The sequence below is a fragment of the Lynx canadensis genome, chromosome E1, assembly GCF_007474595.2.
Source record: "Lynx canadensis isolate LIC74 chromosome E1, mLynCan4.pri.v2, whole genome shotgun sequence".
Taxonomy (NCBI): domain Eukaryota; kingdom Metazoa; phylum Chordata; class Mammalia; order Carnivora; family Felidae; genus Lynx; species Lynx canadensis.
This window is the reverse complement of record NC_044316.2, coordinates 45,901,119-45,924,020: the sequence shown is the minus strand read 5'-3', so window position 1 is coordinate 45,924,020 and position 22,902 is coordinate 45,901,119. Positions and strand designations below refer to the sequence as shown.

The 22,902-nt window shown below is 46.7% G+C and overlaps 1 protein-coding gene across 5 annotated transcripts in view; it reads left to right on the top strand.

Annotated features, from left to right (window-relative positions):
* PECAM1 (platelet and endothelial cell adhesion molecule 1) overlaps nt 1-11,176 on the top strand; it is a 75,963-nt gene extending 64,787 nt beyond the window's left edge. For all 5 annotated transcript variants that reach the window (XM_030296217.1, XM_030296218.1, XM_030296221.1 and 2 more), the window contains 2 exons: nt 4,348-4,370; nt 10,098-11,176. In XM_030296217.1, the coding sequence (XP_030152077.1) occupies nt 4,348-4,370; nt 10,098-10,127 (53 nt within the window). In that variant the 3' untranslated portion in view covers nt 10,128-11,176. The remainder of the gene's footprint in view (nt 1-4,347; nt 4,371-10,097) is intronic.
* The last annotated feature ends 11,726 nt before the right edge of the window (nt 11,177-22,902 follow it).

Here is a 22,902-nt window from a genome sequence, read left to right as displayed (position 1 = left end):
TTGGCTTTACAGAAATGGGAACTAAGCCTGTGTTTATGCCTCTTCTTAAGCAGTAATGTGGGTGGTCCTAAAAAGTGAGCGTTTGAAGGAAATAATCCAGGTTGGTTTGGTACCTTTCTCTCTTTAACACTTAACTGGAACCAATTTCCTCCCATCCCCTGTAACCTTAGACTTCATACAGGATGCTCTGTTACTCGCCTGAGTTCTCTGGATTTAGATGGTGGTGTCCTTCAGGGCTTGCTCATAGCTTAGACACTCTCGGTTGTGGGGCAACCTGACATCAAAAGCCCCCCACCCCACCCGCAAGCACGTGCCCCCCAAACCTCTCTTTTTACCTGTCATCAACTTCCTCCTTCTCTGACTAACCCAGGGAAAGGTTTGATTTTCTTCTCCTCCCCTTGCTTTTCTGGTGACAAGAACGAAAAGAGAGCAATTACAGGCTGTCTATGGCTTTCACAACAACTTCACTCAGCCTGGCTGAGCCTTGTAGGAACCGCAATTTCTGGCTCATCAGGAAAGTTTGTATCTTCACTCTGATTCGGGACTTCACCTTTTATAGTGCTCCGGCTTATTCTAAAAGTACTTTGTAAAATGGCCCACAGGTCATCCAAAGCAAAACCTACTAATGTATATTTACACTGGATTTTAACAGAAGAGTGAAGTGGTTTACTACAATCAGCAATGCAGTCAAGCTCTTTCACTATGAAAGAACTCAGGTCTAGGAGTCATCGGCCTGGAGCACTGGTTCACAAGGCAGGAGACATCTTTGGTTGTCATAATTGGGGGGGAGGAAAAGGGGTGCTATAGCATCTAATGTGGGGAGGCCAGGAATGCTACTTAACATCTTACAATGTATGGGACAGTCCCCACAAGAAAGAATGATCCAGCCCAGAGGTGCCTGGTGGGCTCAGTTGGGAGAGGATGCAACTCTTTTTTTTTTTTTTTTTTAATTTTTTAACGTTTATTCCTTTTATGAAAGAGGGTGGGGGAGGGGTAGAGAGAGAGACACACACAGAATCTGAAACAGACTCCAGACTCCAAGCTGTCAGCACAGAGCCCGACGCGGGGCTCCAACTCCCGAAGCATGAGATCATGCCCTGAGCCAAAGTCGGACGCTTAACCGATGGAGACACCCAGGCGCCCTGAGAGAGCATCCAACTCTTGGTCTCAGGGTCATGAGTTGAAGGCCCACGTTGGGTGTAGATATTGCTAAAAAACAGTATGTAAACTCTAAAAGAAGAAGAAGAAGAAGAAGAAGAAGAAGAAGAAGAAGAAGAAGAAGAAGAAGAAGAAGGATCCAGCCCCAAATGTCAGTGTTAAGAAACCTTGGCTTCTCGTAATTCACCTCCTTGTGAGCCCTCCAACAGGAGAATTGGTTTTCCTCTCTAGATGCCCTGTGCCCACCTCCACAGGTGTCCTGGGCACATCCCACTTGACAATGCCAGGCCCTGGAAGAGATGCCGGGTCCTGCTCCAGACACGAAGTTATGCCTTTTGGGGTTGGACCCAGCCATCTTCCCACCTGAGGATCTGCTCACTCGGCCTTCACATTCTGCTCGCTCTTTGGTGTTCCAAATGTTTCTAAAGGGGCAGAAGTCTAATATACTAAGAGTAGCTGTCATCAAGAAAGAACCACAGTGCGGAGGGCCTCTCACAACCCCTGTGGGAGGGAGAAAAGAGCACTTGAGAGCCGGTCCCCACCCATCCTGTGTGGCACTGAGCCAGCCAGCCTGGCGGACACTGCCAGCCCTGCCCCCCCCCGGGGGGGTGCGTTTCTTTACTTCAGAATCTAAGAGGGTAAAAAAGTAGTCTGTGAAAAAAAAAATAGGTACTACCCACCAGATTCTATTTTTGCAGTGATTGCTCCAAGTTGCAGTGATATGCTACAAGTGGGCATAAACCTAGGTTTTCCTTGAGTGTTACTAGCATATTCGAAATTTTCCGTCTTTTGTATTCATATTACTAAGACTAAGTAATAGTCTAAGACTATTACAGACATACAGACTAAGGCTCTTTCCCTCTTAAGTCTGATTCCAGAGCCCTCGGGGGTTTTGGGGGAGTGGGAAGCACGGGGTCCTTCAGGTCCTCCCGGGTCGGATTTGGGCTGCAGGTGGGAGCCTTGCCCGAGCCTCACTCAATGCGTGGAAGTTTACACAATGGCTCGACTTCGTGTGGTCCGGCTGATTCATCCATTTGGCTGTTTGACGTCTGCCTCTGGCCCAGCCAGGACAGAAGGGGGCCCCTTAGGAACTTCTGGCCCCGTTCCCTCTCCAGGGGACGCACAATAGGGCTGTGATAAGACAGGGTTTGAGGGGGAAGTGGACTTTTGGAAACAGGATATTTTTAAATTAGAGAGAGAAACAGAAGGGTTGTGACTCCCGTTGTGACAGGTGGGCCCCAAGACCGCCCAAGACTCAGAAGGGACTGGGTTTGAGGTTGGGCGGCCTCGCAGAGCCCGAGGCCCCTTGGAGTGCATCCACCTAGTAGCCCTGAGGACTCGGGTCCGGTAGGTTATGGCCCTCCTGCCATTGCCTCTTCCACCTTCAAGACTGGCTGCCACCCCCAACACTCACATACGCTCTGGGCGCTTTTCCCAGACAGCAGGAGGTCCCCATGGTTTCTCTGTCTTCAGGTCTGTGTCCTGCATGGACTGTTTGGGGAATCAGCCCCAGCCGTGTGGGCCGCTGCCCGATTAGAAACTGCAATGGGTGGGGGCCTGCTCCTTTCCAAGGGCAAAGCACAACCCTCTCTCGCCTGTTGTAGTGAAAACCGGCTCTAACTAACACTGGCGGGATGGCTCGCCCCCCACACGACACCTCCCGTTCTTCTTGGCCTTTCTTCACCTCGCTCCGATCTTCCTGACATTTGGAAGGACCTGACAGGCCCATGTTCATCCTTGCAGCCTAGCTGGGCCAGCAGGTCCTGGCGTGCACCCTAGCAAGAAGACAGGGTGGCCTACGGGGGAAGGGGGAAGAGGTGGCCCTGTCATTCCAGGCAGCGCTTGGGCTGTCTATCCCGAGAATGGTGGCAGTGTTTATACCTTCTCCTCCCCTGCTCCCACTTGTGGGGATGGAGAAGCTACTACGAAATAAGGAAATAGCCTTATTCCCAAAGAGGATGTGGCAGCACTATTTACATCTTTTTTTTTTATTAAGTTTATTTATTTTGGGAGAGGAAAAACATGAGCAGGGGAGGGACAGAGAGAGAGAGAGAATCCTAAGCAGGCTCCACGCTGTCAACACAGAGCCTGACGTGGGGCTCGAACTCAAGAAACTGTGAGAGCATGACTTCAGCCGAAACCGAGAGTCGGACACTTAACTGACCGAGCCACCCAGGCTCCCCTGGCAACACTATTTAAAACAGCAAAAACATGGAAAGAACCTAAATTTCTAAAGTAAGGAGCTGGATAAGTAAACAATTGTACACCCATTGAATGATTATTACACAGGCCACTCCCAAGTATGTTTAAGAAGGTACCAGGAAATGTTTATAAGATCACGTTATGTAAAAAGGATAGGCTAGAAAATGGCATATGTTGTATGTTATGACTCAGAACCAAAAGCCTACGGGAGAGCAGAAAAAGACTGGGGGACAAAGTGTCAACAGGGTTTAAAGAATGGAACAAGAGATTGTGCTTATCGGCTACTTTCTACTCCTCTATAGTTTTCAGTTTTTTTCTTGAAATAACCTGAAGTACTAATTAAAAAAAACAACAACAAAAAAAACCTGCCGGGACGCCTGGGTGGCTCAGTCCACGGAGCATGCGACTCGGGTTTTTGCAGTCATGAGTTCCAGCCCCACATTGGATATAGAGATTACTTAAAAAATAAAATAAAATCTTTGGGCGCCCGGGTGGCTCAGTCGGTTAAGTGTCCTATTTCAGCTCAGGTCATGATTTCACTGCTCATGGGTTCGAGCCTCGCGTCAGGCTCTGTGCTGACAGCTCAGAGCCTGGAGCCTGCTTCAGATTCTGGGTCTCTCTCTCTGCTCCCCACCCCTGCCCACCCCCCCCCCACCAGCTCACGCTCTGTCTCTTCTCGCAAAAATAAACAAACATTAAAACAAATTTAAAAATAAAATAAAATCTTAAAAAAAAAAACTGTTTAAAATGTCCAGTGAGCTTCCAGGGATTTTAATATGCTTGTCACATGGAGTATAGAGCCCAGAGGAAGCTGTCTGTGGGCAGAGGAGCCATACAGCTGAGCACCCAGTAAAGCTCTGGTGTCTCCTTCTGCACCGCCCCCACCCCCTGCCTTTACCCATGGGGTTCCTGAGATGGTTGGGGGGCGGGGGGAGCCTGATGTACTCTCTGAATCGCTCACCCTCCATGTTATGCTTTGTTTTGCAGATTTCGTGGAAAACAGATATTCTGTAAGTACACATTTCACAAACAATTTTTAAAAATGGTCCATTGAACAGTGAACTATTTCCAAACTCAGCCAGGTTCTGCACTCCCACGAATCACACCCCTACAGCGGCCTGGTCTGTTTTAGACCAGGAGCCCCGGGCAACAATAGCCTAGATGTTGTATGGAGGGTGTTTGGTCATCGGGCTGGCCAGGTTTTCTGGGCCTGGTGATTTCAAATATTCTCTCCCACTGTTTCCATCCTTGCATCTCAGCCCTCATACGAAGAGAGACCCCCTCAAAGGATCAGGAATCTAGAACATATAGCCCCCCTTGAGCGAAGTGCACGTTTCCTCCTAGTTCAGGTTCAGGCTTTGGAAGTGAGGCAGACATTGTTGTGGGGTGGGGGGAATGCTTGGAGGAAGGGAGGATCCAACAGTGCATTTGAACTTTGAACTCTGAGAGCCTGTGCCAGTCACCCTGACACACCAGGCCCTCTGCTGCAGAGGCCACTCAAGGTCCTTGACCCACAGAGGGAATCAGATGAGTTAACACAGAGGAGAAAACAAGGTGATGATAGCTCACCAGAAGCTATGGAAGCGCAGAAGAAAGACAGGTCTGGTTAGGGTCTCCTCCCCAAGGAAGGGGTCACTGGGATCGGCCATGAGGAAGGGGTCCAACCACAGCAGCAGGCCCAGGTAGAAAGATCAGCAGGAGTAGAGCCACGAGGGGAGGAACAGTCCAAGCAGCTCAGGGTGATAGGAGAAAGGACATCCAGGAGAAGCACTAGGAAGAGGTCAGTTAGGGCTTACATGCAAAGCACTCAAACACCTCATTATGAGGTTTTCCTTTTTTTTTTTTTTTTAATTTTTTTAAATTAACATTTATTTATTTTTTGAGAGTCAGAGAGAGAGAGAGAGCATGAGCAGGGGAGGTGCAGAGAGAAGGAGACACAGAATCTCGGAAGCAGGCTCCAGGCTCTGAGCTGTCAGCACAGAGCGTGATGCGGGGCTCAAACCCACAAACCGTGAGATCATGACCTCAGCCGAGGTCGGTCGCTTAACCGACGGAGCCACCCAGGCGCTCTGGGTGTTTTCACTCTGTAGGAAATTGAGGATTTAGGATGCTGCTAGTTGGCAGATGGAAATATAAACTTTTTTAATGTGGAGGTCCAAGTTCAAATTATGCTAAGACCTGTCTCCTCCTATCTTCCCACTCCCAGCCTTTTGAAGAACTACCCAGTAGTTCAGGGGTTAACTAACTGGGCAGCTGGTATCTTGAGAAATGAGGAGCCGCTGCTTTAAGGTCTGGGAAGAAAGAACCTTCGGCAAGATTGCGGGTAGCCTTTCCAACGGGCCCCCTGGCTTCCTTTGTTTTGCTGGAGTCTGAATTCTTATAAAACAGAGAACTCATTATGCCTTTGACGGCAGGAAACCACTGACATTCTTCTTATGGAGGAAAGCTATCAATTTAAGGAAAAGAGGGATAAAATGAAGGTCTTTTTCTAGCCTAAACCCACCCCGACTCCCGAAACCAGTGACTTGCCTTAGCAGAGCCAGGACTAGAACCTGGGTCCCCAGATTCCTTGGCTAGTCCACAACACAAGACTCCCTCCAAGAAGTGACATCATTGTTCCAGCTATCATGGCCTTGAGGGAGTGGAAAGTGAGATCTTTGCTCCATAGGCAACGTGGGACCCAGAAAAAGAGATGCTCTCCCGCTACAATAAACATAGCTGTGTCCTCCCCAGGCAAGTCTGTTGGACCTGCAGGACTGACTTATTTACTTTGTCTGCAATCCAAACGGTCTCTCTGGACAAAGGCTCTGAGCTCCAGGACAGATAGAACTTTCCTTTTCCCCCAGGAGCTGACCCGTGGGTCCAGAAGTCTGCTCCCAGATGCTCCTGAGAGCTCCCCCACCAGCTGGTCCTGCCCTCCCAAAGAATAAAGACTTTTGGCGGGAGCTCAGGGCTTCCCAGCCGTTGGGAGACAGATTTTGACGCTTTAAGCGAATGCAATTTGTTTAGAAAAGAAGGAGGTATAGTTTTCCTAATAATCAGCTGGTGAGGGTCAGGAGAAAATTAATCGAATTGCCCAGCAGGGAAATGGGAGGGGATTTCCTTCCTGAAATCAAACCTGGCGATCATTCCCAGTAGTTTAATGGCCGTTGCTTCTGAAAACACATTGGAGGAAATATCTTAACAATGAGATAGCCGCTTGGCCAAATACTAATTTAGTATTGTTTGACTTGCTTCAATGGCACATTCTGACTTCATTTTTCCTCTGCCATTTTTGCCTTGTTTATAAATTGTGTTTGTGGCCCAGGCAGACAGATAATGTGAAAGAGAACACCTTGTACTTAAAAGAAAGGGGTGAATCTGGACCTTCGTGGGTCTCGGGATCTTGGAGACAGCCTTGTCTTCTTACGGAAAAAGAGGCAGTTCCCAGTTACAGCTCACCCCCTTCCCTCCTGGGAGCCAGCAGTGGGAACTGGAGTCTGAGCTTCAGCTCTCTGGCCATCTTTTGGGTGATCCTGCCCTCCTCCAACTAAGCTTTCCAGTTCGTGAAACAGAGATGGTGAGAACCCCAAACACAGTAATAGCTCCCTACTAGAAGTTTCTTAAAGGTAAAATGAGGAACACGTGTACAAAGTATTTTGCAATGTACCACATAAATGCTACTTGATGGTCTGTTTAAAGTTCTCTTCATCACTCTGGCAGTATGAGGCAAGAATGGGAGACTTACTTCATTTTGGCCCTGAAATGCCTCCTCATAGGATTCACCCAAAGCCAGGCTTTGACTTGGGAATCAGAGACCCACCTTAAAACTTAACCTTTCCATGATTCGCTGTTTACCAGCTGAGTCACGCTGGGCAGATGTCTCAGGGCCTTCGTTTCCTCATCTGGAATTGGAGATAATAACCACCCCCACCCCACCTGGTTGTTGCAAGGATTAAATGAGCACCTATCACAGACTTGGTTTATTGGAAGTGCTCATAAGGGGCACATTCTATTTTTATTTTAAGTTTATCTATTTTTTTTAAAATTTTTTTAACATTTATTTATTTTTGAGACAGAGAGAGAGCATGAACAGGGGAGGGTCAGAGAAAGAGGGAGACACAGAATCTGAAACAGGCTCCAGGCTCTGAGCTGTCAGCACAGAGCCCGACGCGGGGCTCGAACCCACGGACCGCGAGATCATGACCTGAGCCGAAGTCAGATGCTTAACCAACTGAGCCAACCAGGCGCCCCAAGTTTATCTATTTTTTGAGAGAGGGAGTGAGTGGGGAGGGGCAGAGAGCGAGAAGGAGAGAGAGAGAGAGAGAGAGAGAATCCCGAACAGGGATCTCAGTCCTGGGCTTGAACCCACAAACTGTGGGATCATGACCTGAGCTGAAACCAAGAGCTTAACTAACTGAACGACCAAGGTGCCCCCCCCCCCAATAAGGGGCACATTCTAGAATCAGGAAGTAGAAAACCCAGGGGTGTTAGAAGTAAAATGACCTTTGAGAGCATCTATACCATGTTCTGGCCCGAAGTGGGGCGATTTCATGGCTGTTCTTGGGTGGCTGACAGCTGGCCTCTGATTTAGGTACAAGGAAGGACAGGTCTTGGATGTGAGTATGTTAACCATTACTTCAAGGTCCGGTTGACTGTGACCCAGCCCTTCCCATCCGTGGGGCCAGTCCTGCTGCAGCTACCGAGTGCTTGCCTCGCCTGGCGGAGGAGAGCGGAGGCGTTTAGGGAGGGACTTGGTCTGGGGCCTGCAGGAAGCCTGGACACCAGGGTCACCCCTCTGGGCAAAGCGGAAGAAATGAAGGTAGCTGCCAGCGCTGGCGGGCCTCCAGCCCCTTGGGGCCAACACAGCTCTCTTGGCCCGCTTGCCAGGGTCTCTCCCGGCAAAGGCAGAGGCAGAGCCGTGGCCTGCCAGCTGGAGCCCTTGGGACCCGCATCCTGTTCTCAGAGGCTCCTCAGATGCGCAGGGACCAGAACAAAACAGGGACCTCAGCCCCCACCGTCAAAGAGCCAACCAGCCTGGCCATGGGGCTCCCAAGACGCTGGCTGATCCCCACAAGTGCCCCCACTTGTGTGCCCACGAGGTCCACCTGCACTCACAGAGGGTCGGGTCACGGACTCATTTGCTGCCTGCCCTTTGGGGCCCAGGGCGCCTTTGGTCCAGCATTTCCATCTGCCCCGCTCTTACCCCCGCGCTGCAGCCATTCGTCCAAACCCGCCTCACCTTGGAGGCTGGCTCCACGAGGCCTTCTGTGATTCCCTCGTGGTACAGCGAGGGCGTCTCGCCACCTCTGAACTCCTGCAGTTTGTTAGGACCTTTCCCACGTGCTAGCACTGTTTGTCAGTAACGGATAGGATATAAAATTCCTGGCGGGTTCTTGCGTCCTCGGTATAGATAACAGTACTCAGGTCAGATGGGGGTCCAGTTACTGGTGGATACGGAGGTGTCAACAATATCACACAAAGCAGTTAGAGAACACTGCAGGATGGCGTGCGGAATCTGGCTTTTGTTTTTGTTTTGTTTTTTACTTTTTTTCTTGGGGAGGGGGCAAAACAGACACAACAGCAGGTACCATTTTAACCATTGTTAAGTGTACCGCTCAGTGGCCTTAAGTACATTCACATCGTGTGCAACCATCAGCACCATCCACCCACAGAACTTTGTCATCATTCCAACCCAAAAGTCTACCCATTGCACGCTCATTTCCCCCTTCCCCGCAGCTCCTGGAAATCACAGTTCTCCTTTCTAGCTCCATCAGTTTGACTACTCTGGGTACCTCGTGTAAGTGGAATCACACAATATTTGTTCCTCCTGCGTCTGGCTTCTTCCGCTTCTTCATCTTTATGACGATAAGCATCCTCAGTGTTTATCCATGTTAAAACTCTTTGATTTTGCGATTAAAAAAGAAAATGGGCTGGGCAGGGGGGTGGTGCCTGGGTGGTTCAGTCGGCTGAGCATCAACTTCAGCTCAGGTCATGATCTCACGGTTCGTGAGTCGGGCTCTATGCTGTCAGCTCGGAGCCTGGAGCCTGCTTCCCATTCTGTCTCTCTCTCTCTCAAAAATAAATAAAAAACATGAAAAAAATTTTTTAAAAGAAAACGGGGGTGCCCGGGTGGCTCAGTTGGTTGAGCAACCTACTTCCACTCAGGTCATGATCTCCCAGTTTGTGAGTTCGAGCCCCACGTCAGGCTCTGTGCTGACAGTTTGGAGCCTGGAGCCTGCTTCGGGTTCTGTGTCTCCCTCTCTCTCTGCCCCTAACCCACTCGCAGTCTGTCTCTGTCTCTCTCAAAAATAAATAAACATTAAAAAAAAAAAGTTGAAAAAAAAAAAAAGAAAAGAAAACAGACCTAGAGAAGCCTCAGCTTGTGTTAGAAGCAGAGCTGGAGCAAGAAGCCAGGTCTCTCTTAACTCTACTAGTCTTGCTCTGTAGGTAAGTGTGGCACCCACGGGGCAGAATGCTGGGTGTACAGTGGGTGCTTGACAAAGTTGGCTGATAACCTGATGTGCAGCGCACGTCTACAGGCAGTGGAGGCCACAGCCCTGGGTGGAGCTGGTGTGGAGAGAAGGGAGAAGTGAATGTGGGCAGGAGCTGACCCCACAGGGTGGAGGTACCAGCGGAAGACGGTGCTGTCAGAGAGCCTTTGTGAAGTGCTTGCTGCAATATTGCTTACCCCTCCTCCAGGCCAGTCTTGAGCCCTGAAGGGTGTGACCATAGCTTGTCTTCTCTTGTCTCTGCAGAGAACGGAAGGCTCCCTTGATGGAACTTAGGGCTGCGAGGACAGATGTTCCTCCTTGGAAGGACACCCACGTTCCAAGAAGAGGAGATCATTCCTGTATTCCAAGAGCTCTGTGCATTTATTTATGAACCTGCCCTGCTCCCACTGAACAGAGCAATTCCTCAGGCCAAGTCACCAGTTCTGAAATCCATCTGCCTACATTTATGGGGGGTATAAAGAGATACGGAGGGGCTGGTTAAGTCCCCCCACAGTGCCCCCCTCTCACCAAGCTGGGGCATCCTCAGGAGTGGGGAGCCGCAGAAGGAGGTTCAGGGTTAAACGGCCATTGGGATATTTTGAAACTTGAATATTTTTGTCTTGCACGGAGATCAAGAACTTGTCCAAGTATCTTCACACACAGAAACCATTTTTTTGTTTTGTAGCCAATCGCTTCTAGCGAATGGCTGGGCTGAGGGGCTATTTCTCTCTCTCTCTCTCTCTCTCTCTCTCTCTCTCTCTCTCTCTTTGCCTTTGGTCCTTCAAAGGCCTGTGGTTCTGGGTGGTCCTTGTTCCTCGGAAGTGAACAGCACTGACCAGACGGCGCCCCCTGTTCCCTCCACGACCTCGCCTGCCACAAATGTCACAACAAAGCTGCTTGGGAGCGACCCCTTTGAGATGCCAACCTGAAGATCAGGTTAATTCCGGGCAATGCACAGAAGAGAAAATGAAGTCGGACAGAGCACAGATGTTCTTATGCTGTTTTTCTATACCCTTTCTTTCTTTTCCTTTACCATGCTGCAGGCTGCAAGATGGGAAGATGTTTGCCTACAGCAAATATTGTTTTTAATAGAAAAATGAAATGCGTATTTTTCTTACTAATTTTTTTTTTAATTTATTCCTTGCTAAAGAAATGGTCCCCTGAGGTCTTACGATATTTCTGAGGGTGTCTTGAGGGGGTGGATGAGTAGCCGCGGCCATTTTGCGGGGGAATTTCACTAGTGAGCACACCTAGCTGAGATCATTTTCCTCCCACGTCCCGTCCACCTCAGTGACACAGCTGCAGGGTATTGCATTAAATAAATTTGATCTTTACTCTTCACAGACCTGTGAAATGTCATCTTCTAAGAGGACACATACACATAGAATATCTGTAGTGCTTGAGGACGCCTCGGGCCTTCTGAAGTCACAAAGAACCAAGCAGGTCTTATCAGGTTGTCTCACACAGGCCAAGGGCCTCCGTGGCCTTTATTGAAGGCAGGGCCAGAGGTAGTCTGAGCGTCAAACACTGAGTCATTAATATCCATTGGCTGCGATTCAGCGTTTGCTTCCCGGCCAAAGACTGCCAGGCTGTCCCTGGCAGATAGGGTTGCCAGGTTGAGCAAATAACACCAACAAAAACCACCGAAACACCCAGGGTGCTCAGTTAAATTTGAATTTCAGATAAACAATGAATCTGCTTCGGCTGTATGTCCTGTGTAACATTCGGCTTATACTTACACTGTAAAAGTATTCATTTATCTGAGAGTCAAATGTAACTAGGCATCTCATTTTATCTGGTAACCCTACGGGCAAAGCACCCCCTCCTATCCCTCTAAGCCATCCTCAGTGGCCTCAGAACAGACCTCACTGCCCCACAGCCCAGGTCCCCATCAGAACAGCGCCCCACTGGGCCTGAAGGCAGAGGGAGATAGGAGTGTATGTCCTAGTTCTGCCACATTGCAGCTGTAGGAACTTGGAGCCTCTTAACCTCTGAGCTTCAGGTTCTTCACTTCTACAATGAGGAGCTTGGACCAGGGGTTCTTAGTATCTGGAGGGTTTAGACTCCTTTGAAAATATGATAAAAGGTATGAATCCGTGTGCGTACACACACAAAGTTGTAGCACGAAAATGTTATATAATTTCCCCGGGTTCCAGAGCCAGGACTCAGGGTGGAGCCCCAGAATGTGATGGTCTGTATTGAACTTCAAGCCTGAAGGTTGATGTGTTGATGATCTGGGGAGAGCCCAGAGCCTCCATGTCAACTCCTCAGTCCCTGCTGTCACCAGAGAAGGGCCATTGCCCTGGAAGCTGGGAAGACCCTGTTCCTGATGCTTATGACTTATTTATGGAACACAAATGGATCTTTGTTTTCCCCCTCTTGTCTATATTTCTGGGGCGGGTGCGGGGGAGGGGGGAGCCACACACACAGGGATCTTTCGTAGTAGATTCAGAAAATAAAAACCCAAGACTCTGGTTCGGCTGTCCTAACTCTAGGGCATAACCAAGCGTCTAAACCTCCAGAGCTCATCACTACGGAAGAGCTTCAGTCACCCTTTCTGGGAGTGGCTGGTTTTCCTCTGTGTTGGAACTTGTTAGAGCTCCCTCTCGTGTTCTTACATTGCCATAGGTCATTAAAGGACTTAACCACTCTTTTGCAAACATGTAATAGATTTTGGGGGGGGGGGGGCTCTTTTGAAGATCCACAAGAGGTCAGCCACCCATTTCAGGAGCCACCCACTCCATCAGCATTAATTGATTACCTGAATTTTCACTCCCTGACATATAGATGCAAGATCGGCAAAGTGACTCTAAGGTCAGCATTCATCCATTAAAGCGGTGGTTTTCCATCAGGGTGATTTTGCCTCCCAGGGTCACTGGACAGTGTCTGGAGACATTTTTAGTTGTCACCACTGGATGGGGCGCTACTGGGATCTGGTGGGTAGAAGCCAGGGACGCTGCTAAATGTCCTACAATGCACAGGACAGTCCACCATAACAAAGAATTATCATGTCCAAAATGTCAATAATGCCTGCATTGAACCAACCGGTTATTTATTTATTTTGATTCCGTCACGCTCTATTTTCCTGACACTGTTGGGAATAGGCCAGCTTATAAGAATCACTTGGCCTCTACTCCTCCTGGAACACACAATCCAGTAGAGCTACAGATGAGTAGAGTGCCCATTATAGCAGGCAGGACAAGGACTGCAGTGGAGAAAGTCAAGGCCAATGGGGGCACAGGGAAAGGGCTCCTCGAACACTGACATTAGGGAATCAGAGAAAGCGTCCAAGGGGAAGTTGTGTCTAACCAAAGACCTGAGGGTAGGGAGAATACCAGGTGGAAAAGGTGGGGTGAGCATGGCTGACCAAGGGGGCAGAGTGTGTGTGCTAAGACCTTGAGGCAAAGGAGAGGACAGTGCCTTCAACATAGCAGGAAAACAGCCTGTCAGCCCTGGGTCCTTTCCAGCCCAGGGATCAATTAGTCCTCTTCAAAAAGCCACCATTGTCCCTTGAAATTTCTGCCAGGAACCCCACTGGCCTGACTCAATCTTTGAGAGTCTTCAGGAGAAGCTTCCTGAAAGTTGCTCAGCCAGCACTCAGTTCCTGAGCACGGTTGTTTTTAAGACTCCCCGTGTGTGCTATTAATATGTTGGAGAGAAATTCTCTGCTGCAGGATCAGGTTCTGCCTTTGCTCACCACCACATGGCTCCAGTGAAAAGGAGAACTGGGGGGAAATGGAGGCCCAGCCACTTGAGGACAGCCTCCACAGCGGGGGTCCACAGAGTGGGGATGGTGGTAAGGGACAGTGTCTGTGAACACCGTGAGAGTAGGGGCAGGAAGTTGTGAGAACATGCCATTTTCTGGAAGACGGTCATGGTTTTTATCACTTTCCCAGAGACATGGTCCAAAACAAGGTTAAGAACTACAATATAATTAACAACTCAAGTGTGCTCCATGTGATTTGATGTCTGTTAAGAACTCCAAAAGAGTGGTTAACCCATTTTCTTCTCAAAGAGTCTACCTTGTGGATTGTTTTAAGTCCAATATCCCTAGAGGAACTTGGCTTGCCTTCAGAAAATGGCTCAAAATAAATAAACGGTGATCTCAGTGTTAAAAAGAGACAGCCCTCATCTCCCAAAAGTAATGAGCTATTAGGTTATTTTTGGTACACCAAAGGAACAGGCGGTAAATTAATTTAAAACTTTCATAGTCCAAAATATTTCTAAAACCTTCATACGGATTTCACAATTCAAACTGATAAAAGCCAACATGCACTGATAAAAGTTTCAACATGAGCTTGGAGAGGAGAAGAGAAAAATGATTTCCATGTTTGCAGAGCATGAAGGAAAAGCCAAGTTGCAACAGGGGATTAGCTACCAGTTGATTCTGTGACCTTGGGCTGTCACACATCTTAGAGTTCTTCTACAAGAAGTTGCATTCATTTTCTAGGGCTATCATGGCAAATTATCACCAACTCTGACTTAGAACAACAGAACTTTATTCTCCCACTGCTCTAGAGGCCAGAAGTCCCCAATCAAGTTGTCCACAGGGCCGTACTCCCTTCAAAGGCTCTAGGGAAGACCCCTTCCTTGCCTCTTCTAGCTTTTGGTGGTTGTTGGTAAGCCACAGCACCCCTTGGCTTGCAGCTACATCACTAATCCTGGCCTCTGTCATACGAGGCATTTCTCCATACGTATCTGTGTCTGTGTCTTCACATGGACTTCTCATAAAGAAAGCAGTCATTGGATTTAGAGCCCACCCTAATCTAGGATAGCCCCGCCTTTACTACTTACATCTGCAAAGACCCTATTTCCAAAGAAACTCACGTTCTGAGGCTCCAGGTAGACATGAATTTTGGTGGGGGATGGTGGGGGAGGGGGACACTATTCAACCCAATGTAGAAGGAACGTGACAAGATGAGCTCAACTCCTTGCAGCTCTGATTTTCCATGTTTCTAAGATGCTCCTATAAATAGAAAGGTACAGCACCGGTTATTTACCTGCACATAACCTAGTCTTTTGAGCCATCGCAGTCTGATGTTTGCTCACTGTGCTTTGCTTTCGTGTGTTTGGTGTCTCTGCCTCTGAGATCATCACTGTGCTTCTGTCTCTAACCTTCTTCATGTCCTTGCTCTCATCTCCCATCCTTTTCCTGCTTCTTCTTTCCTTTTCCCCCTCCATTTCATCTTTTTCCTGTCTCCCTCATCCACAATTACCTGACCATAATACAGAATTGAAGTTTATATACTTCTTTTTTTCTCTTTCTTATTCCTTTATTTCACTGTGAAAGTTTTCCTTAAAAAAAAAAGAACTGAAGTATAGTTGACACAGTATTACATTAGTTTCAACAATTCTGTATATTATGTTGTATTCAGCACAAGGGTAGCTACCATCTGTCACCATGCAACGCTATTACAATACCATTGACTATATTCCCCCTGCTGTACCTTTCATCCCTGCGACTTATTCATTCCATGACTGGAAGCCTGTATCTCCCACTCCCCTTCACCCATTTTGCCTAACTCTCCCTCCTTCTGGAAACCATCAGTTTGTTCTCTGTAGTTATGGGTCTTTCTGCTTTGTTTTGTTTTTTGGATTCCACATATAAATGAAACTGTGTGGTATTTGTCGTTGTCTGACTTATTTCACTTAGCATAATACCCCCTAGGTCCAGCCATGTCGTCACAAATGGCAAGATGCCATTTTTTATGGCTGAGTAATATTTCACTGTATATACTCACCACATCTTCTTTATCTATCCACCTATTGATGGACACTGGACTGCTTCCGTATCTTGGCTATTGTAAATAATGCTGCAATAAACATAGCAGGACATATATCTTTTCAATTAGTGTTTTTGTTTTCTTTGGGTAAATAGCCAGTAGTTGAATTTCCATTTTTAACTTTTTATATATTTCTCATTCTCATTTATTTTGAGAACCAATGCATGGAATATTTTCCATTTTTCTCTCTTTTCAGGAAAAAAAATGCCTCCAAAAGCCTGCAAAGTTGTTTTTGGTTTCTGTCTATATTTGACCATTGGTGGATTATTTTTCCAAGCGTTTATTAGATTTATTAGGAAAAAGTCCCCAGTTGCTGCCTTACTTCCTCCTGATCCTGGGATGTGCTAGTTTTCCTGGAACCTCTTGGCACAGGAGGGTCTGGTTTAGTGCCAGAAACTATTCCATTAGTTTCTGGTACAACTAACACTCTCCTTCTCAGGGCTTGGGTTATTCGGGCCAGAATGTGCAGCACAAGTAAACCTCCCACGATTGGGACTTTGAAGGATCCCGGGACTGGGTCCTGGGAAAAGGAAAAAGATGCATCAGACAACCAGACAGACAGGGTCTCTGGTGCTTGTGATACTTTGCTTGGAGAAGTCATGCTTTTGAGTCATGCTTCTTAGGGGGAAAGGTGTCAAAATGTCAAATGTTCACAGTAGTTATCCCTTTTTAGTGTTAATGTCTACTCATGAAGTGGATCCCCAGACCTGGAGAGCTTTGGAATCATTGCAAAAGGTCCTCAAATGCATAGGGATGTATTTCTATCAACCTAATAATGCTAAAAAGGTCAATTAAACTCATGTGGGAATCTTTGCAAACTCTTTTATTTATTTATTCATTTATTTTTTTAGTTTTAGGCTGAGCATGGAGACCTACACAGGGCTCGATCCCACAACCCTGGGATCATGACCTGAGCTGAAATCAAGAGTGATGCTCAACTGACTGAGCCGTCCAGGTGCCCTGCAGACTATTTCATATTCAAGAAGAATCCTTGTACTTGAACAGGTTGGGACCTATCGGTCTACTATATTCATCTCTGAGTTTGTCAGACGTTCCGTGTCTGTCCTGAGGTGATGTGTCTGTCCAGCCCTTGGTAGGTATGCACGTGCGTGAACGCACACGTGTGCGTGTGCCCATCCGTATGCACACACGCACGTGCACTGCACGCTAGAGAACAAGGATGCCCCAACCCTGCCCCTGAGGAGATGGTGTGCCAAGACCAACACAGGTGCTTCTCTCTGTCTTGTAGGAAGGTGTTGGCATATGGATAGGTGATATTTAAGTCAAAGAGTGAAAATCAAGACAGCATGTCTCCAAACAGTCCACGTGTCACTTTTGCTCATCTGATTTTTTTCAACAAACACTGAGCATCTGGCTTATGTGAAGCTTTGTTCCACGGCTGTGTGGAAGATGCCAAGATAAGCAGATGCCCCGAGGAAACAGGAGCCCACAAAGAGCCAGCATGGGCCAGGAGCTTGTTGTAGTCCTACTCAGCCCTCCAACCCAAGGGCGGTAAGCCGCCCTTACCACAATACCTTGCACACAGCAGGCTCATGGCAAACCCAACCAGGTCTCTTTCAAGATGGAAGCAACTGATCCATGTAATTGAAGCAGAGGGATCCAGGTCATTCAGGCAAAAGACCAGGTTTGGATCAGTGCAAAACCTAGCACCAGTTGGTGACTAAGGCCACTTGACCACTGTGTTGAAGCTCTGGGCCCTCTCACAGCCAAGGACTGTTAACATGGCAGAACCAGCGCCAAGTGGAGAAAGATCATTCTATGTGTGTGATTCGTCTGTTATGGGCAGAGGGACAGTGTGGTGGGGGCTCAATTAAAGACATGGTCACAGTGACTTCTATTTTAAAAAGCACCAGGCAGAAAAATGCCTTGGGAAATGTATTAAGTAGTATATTAAAATATTTGTAGGGGCGCCCGAGTGGCTCAGTTGGTTGAGCGTCTGACTTTGGCTCAGGTCACGATCTCACAGTTTGTGAGTTCGAGCCCCACGTTGGGCTTTGTGCTGACAGTGTGGAGCCTGGAGCCCACTTCGAGTTCTGTGTCTCCCTCTCTCTCTGCCTCTCCCCTGCTCATGCTCTGTCTCTCTCTCTTTCAAAAATAAATAAACATTAAAAAATTTTTTTTTAATTTGTAAATCAAATATCTTATACAGGATTAATATCCAGAATATATAGAAAACTCCTAAAACTCAACAATAATAAAAAAACAAACAACCTGCTTCCAAACGGGCAAAGCACTTGAATTGACAGTTTGCCAAAGAAAATCTACAAATAGCCAATAAGCGCGTGAAAAGATGCTCAACAGCACTAATCATTAGGGAATGCAAATCAAAATCACAATGAGATACCACCTCACACTCATCAGGATGGCTTCTATTAAAAAAAAACAACAGACGATACAGGGTTGGCGAGGATGTGGAGAAATTGGAACACTTGTGTACTGTTGGTAGGAATGTAAAATGGTACAACCGCTATGAAAAACAATATGGTAATTCCTAAAAAATTAAAAACGCGTTAATATTTATGAATTACAGTGTAATATTAATTACATTGTGGCCCAGTAATTCCATTTCTGGATATATACCCAAAAGAATTGAAAGCAGGGTTCGAAGAGGTATCTGTACACCTATATTCATAATAGCATGTATGATAACTAAAACATGGGAGAAACCCAAGTGTCCTTTGATGGATAAATGAATAAACAAAACATTGTGTATACATACAGTGCAATATTATTTAACCTTTAAAAGGAGGGAAATTCTGCAATATGTTACAACATGGATGAAACTTGAGGACATTATGCTAAGTGAAATAAGCCAGTCACAAAAAGACAAATACTACATGATTCCACTTAAACGAGGTACAATCATAGAGACAGAAAGTAGAAGGGTGTTCATCAAGGGCTCGGGAGAGAATGGGGGGGGAGTGGTATTATTTAATGGATATAGAGTTTCAGGGTTTTTTTTTAAAAATTTATTTATTTATTTATTTTGAGAGAGAGCGTGAGTAGGGGAAGGGCAGAAAGAGAGTGAGAGGGAGAATTCCAAGCAAGTCTCACGCTATCAGCACAGAGCCCCACGTGGGGTTCAATCTCATGAACTGCAAGATCACGACCTGAGACGATATCAAGAGTTGGGCTCAACCGAGTGAGCCACCTAGGGGCCCCTAGAATTTCAGTTTTACAAGATGAAAAGAGTTATGGGGATGGACAGTTGTGTTGGCTGCACAACATTATGAATGTATGTAATACCACTGAAGTATACATTGAAAAGTGGCTAAAGTGTTAAATTTTATGTCATGTGTATTTTATCACACATGGTATGGGCACACGCGCACACACACACACACACACACACACACACAAATTTTGGGGTGAACCACATAGAAAAAAAAAGCCTTAGGATTTCTTTAATTTAAAAAAAAAGACAAAGGGTCGACAATATAACGTATTGTCATTTGTTCATTTGTTCAAATATGTTGGCTAGTATTCACTCACAAGGTATTTAGAGGCTTTGTAAAAGAATTGGGTTTTGAAAGAGCACCCGTGTCCTTGCTTGGTGCAGGGCACAACTTCCCAGAGGCCAGAAGAGGTGAACTTGTCGTACGTGCAGTCTCTCTCTTTTGGACGCATAACAAACCCTAGCCAATATTTGATGCAACCTGGAGAAACAGATGTGGCTTCCTCCCGTGTTCTCCCTACGTCAGAGATAGCTGGGCCTAGGGAGTTCCCTGCGGGGAAGTCAGGAAAGGAAAGAGATGTCTTGTGGCAGAAACTCAACAGATATTTCTTGAACATAAGAAAATCCAATCCATGAATTGCCTGGGGTTCAATGTTTACCAAAGATTTAAGACCTCAGATAATTTGTCAAAGATATTCTTAGATGTGTTGAACTATGCATTCTTCTAGATTCTCGAGTTTCCATCTTTATTTTCCGTTACAGCATTAGGACAGGAGTCACTTGCACCGCAAGAGCTGTCTATGGTCTATGTGATTTAATGTTATACTCTCAGCCTTCACTGATAAAGGGACCACATTCTTTAACCATGACTTTGGGTATTTTGTAAACATTGGCCAACTTGGAGCCCAGTGGATGTTACACAGAGTTCTCCGGTACCAGTTCCTCCTGGAAGTGAGTCCCTGCTGAGTGCTCAGGTTTTCTTAGGTCAGACAATGAACACTCTATAGTCCCACGTGCTTCCTGTTTAACTCAGCTGCTAGAGAAGTTAGAGCCAAGTCCCGCATCCCATTAGAGTAATTAACTGCTGTCAAGTGCCTGTTACGTGGACTCCCTCTTCCTTTAGATGGTATCTCTTCCATTTTGATTCCTAACTGTTCCATTTTATATGACCTTTAATCTTGTCCGCTGCTTCAGATGCTTTTTGGAAAAGGCCTAAGCCAAATAATAAAAATGAAAAATATCGCTTACAATTTAACTGATAGAAACAAACCCTTGTTTTTAAATTAGATTCATTCAGAAGAATAGCAGCAATATCCCTACAGTCTGTGTGAACTTGGGCAAGTCTTTGTCTAGCCTAGAGACCTGGAGCTCATTTCTTCATCAGCAAAATCAGGGGATTGGGCTCTGTTATCTTGAAGGTCCCATTAAGGTGCACAGATATTTTCTTGGGCGACTGTTATGTGCCAGACACTGCTCTAGGTGTTTGGGATATATTGGTAAAGGAAATAGACAAGGATCCCTGCCCTCATGGAACTTAGATTCTAGCCAGGAGAGACAGAAATCAGCGATAAACATAATAAGCAGATTATACGGTATGTGAGAAGGTAGTGAGGGCTTCAGGGGAAATGGATCGAGCAGATGGAAGCAGGCATGGGGGTAGGTGGTGGTATTCAATAGGGTGGTCTGGGTAACCCTCATTAAGAAGTGAGATTTGAGGGGCGCCTGGATGGCTCAGTCGGTTAAGCGTCCGACTTCGACTCAGGTCACGATCTCGCGGTCCCTGAGTTCGAGCCCCGCGTCAGGGTCTGGGCTGATGGCTCGGAGCCTGGACCCTGCTTCGGATTCTGTGTCTCCCTCTCTCTCTGCTCCTCCCCCGTTCATGCTCTGTCTCTCTCTGTCTCAAAAATAAATAAACGTTAAAGAAGTGAGATTTGAGCAAAGGCTGGAGGGAGCCAAGAGCGTTATCCAAGCAGAAGGACATCTGTGGAGGGGAAGGGCATTCTAGGCAGAGAGAACAGCTAGTCCCCACTGTTTGGAACAAGGAGGCCAAAGGGCTGGGTGTAGGGAGGAGGACATGGGAGCAGCTTCCTTACTGATTGTGACATAAAAGTAAAAGTTGCATGGGGTGCCTGGGTGGCTCAGTCGGTTGAGCGTCCGACTTCGGCTCAGATCATGATCTCGCGGTCCGTGAGTTCGAGCCCCGCGTCGGGCTCTGTGCTGACGGCTCAGAGCCTGGAGCCTGTTTCAGATTCTGTGTCTCCCTCTCTCTCTGACCCTCCCCCGTTCATGCTCTGTCTCTCTCTGTCTCAAAAATAAATAAACGTTAAAAAAAAAAAAAAGTAAAAGTTGCCTAACTGTAAATAGATATATTTCTTCACATGCTTGTTCTAAACTCCTGCTCCTCCAAGTGTGGTCTGTAGACCAGCAGCATCACCGTCACCAGTAGCTTGTTACAAATGCAAACTCTTGGAACCTACCACAGTTCCACTGAGTCAGAGCCCTGATGTGCAATATCCCAGGGAGGGGGGATTATGAATCATATGTGAGAAGTCATGCCCAAAAGAATAGCATCTTTATAAACACACGGGCATTTTTAACATCATATGCTTTACCAAATAAGAGCCTTATCTGATTAAGACAAAGCGGGGTTGCTTGCCTTAAATTGTCTTTCCAGGATGGCTTTCTTGGCCCAAGGACTGTTGAGAGCGCCACCTAGTGGTGGTTTAGGAAAATTTACATTTCTAGGACAAGGATCACCTTTAGGATTAAAATATTATATCATATGAAAAGTAATCGTGGTTGTTTTTTATCTTTATTTTTTAATTTAAAAAAAGTTTTATTTATTTTGAGAGGGACAGAGCGTGAAGCGGGGCAGGGGCAGAGAGAGGAAGAGAGAGAGCACACCAGGCGGGCTCCACACTGTTAGCACAGAGCCCAAGGTGGGGCTCGAACTCACAAACTGGGAGATCATGACCTGAGCCGAAACCAAGAGTGGGACGTTTAACCGACGGAGCCACCAGGCGCCCCGTAGTTGCTTTTTTTAAGTTTATTTATTTTGAGAGAGAGAGAGAATGTGTGCATGCACATGAGAGTGGGGGAGGGGCAGAGAGAGAATCCCAAGCAGGCTCCACACTGTCAGGGCGGAGCCCACAAACTGGGAGATCATGACTTGAACTGAAATCAAGAATTGGACCCTCAACCAGTTGAGGCCACCCAGGGGCCCCTAAAGTAATTGTAGTTTTAAAACAATTTAGACTTTTCAAAATCTCCATATCAGAAAAGACTAAAATGTGCTGGGAACTGCTCTAGATTAAAGGAAACTCTTCAGTTTCAGGGAACTGAATGCAACACGTAGGTGATCCTGGATGGGATCCTAGGCAGGAAGAAGGGGGCGGGAGGGGAGGGAAAGCTATCAAAGGATATTATTGGGCCAATTTGGAAAATTTGAATATGGAATGTATATTAGTACTAGAATAGTATTAAATGTTAGGCCGCCCAAGTGTGATAATACATTGTGGTTATGGAGGATGTCCCTGTTCCCAGGGGATACATGCTGAAATACTAGGAACAAAGCATCATGATGTCTGTACCTAAATTTCAAATGATTCAGCAAAAATGAAAATTATATAGGGGCACCTGGGTGGCTCAGTCAGTTAAGCATCGACTCTGGATTTTGGCTCAGGTCATGATCCCAGGATTGTGGGATTGAGCCCTGCATTGGGCTCTGCACTGAGGGTAGAGCCTGCTTAAGATTCTGTCTCTCTCTTCCTCTGCCCCTTACACACACACACACACACACACACACACACATTCTCTCTCTCTCTCTCTCTCTCTCTCTCTCTCTGTAAAAGAAAGAAGAAGAAAGAAAGAAAGAAAGAAAGAAAGAAAGAAAGAAAAGGAAAGGAAAATTATGTATATATATACAGACAGAGGGAGCAAATGGGCAAAATGTTAACAACTAGTGTGAATCTAGGCGAAGGTTATACAAGTGTTCATTGTACTATTTCTTGTCACTTTTCTGAGGTCTGGAAATTTTCCAGAAGAAGAAAGGAAGAACTATCATCTTCGGACACATTTTAAATTGCAAGAA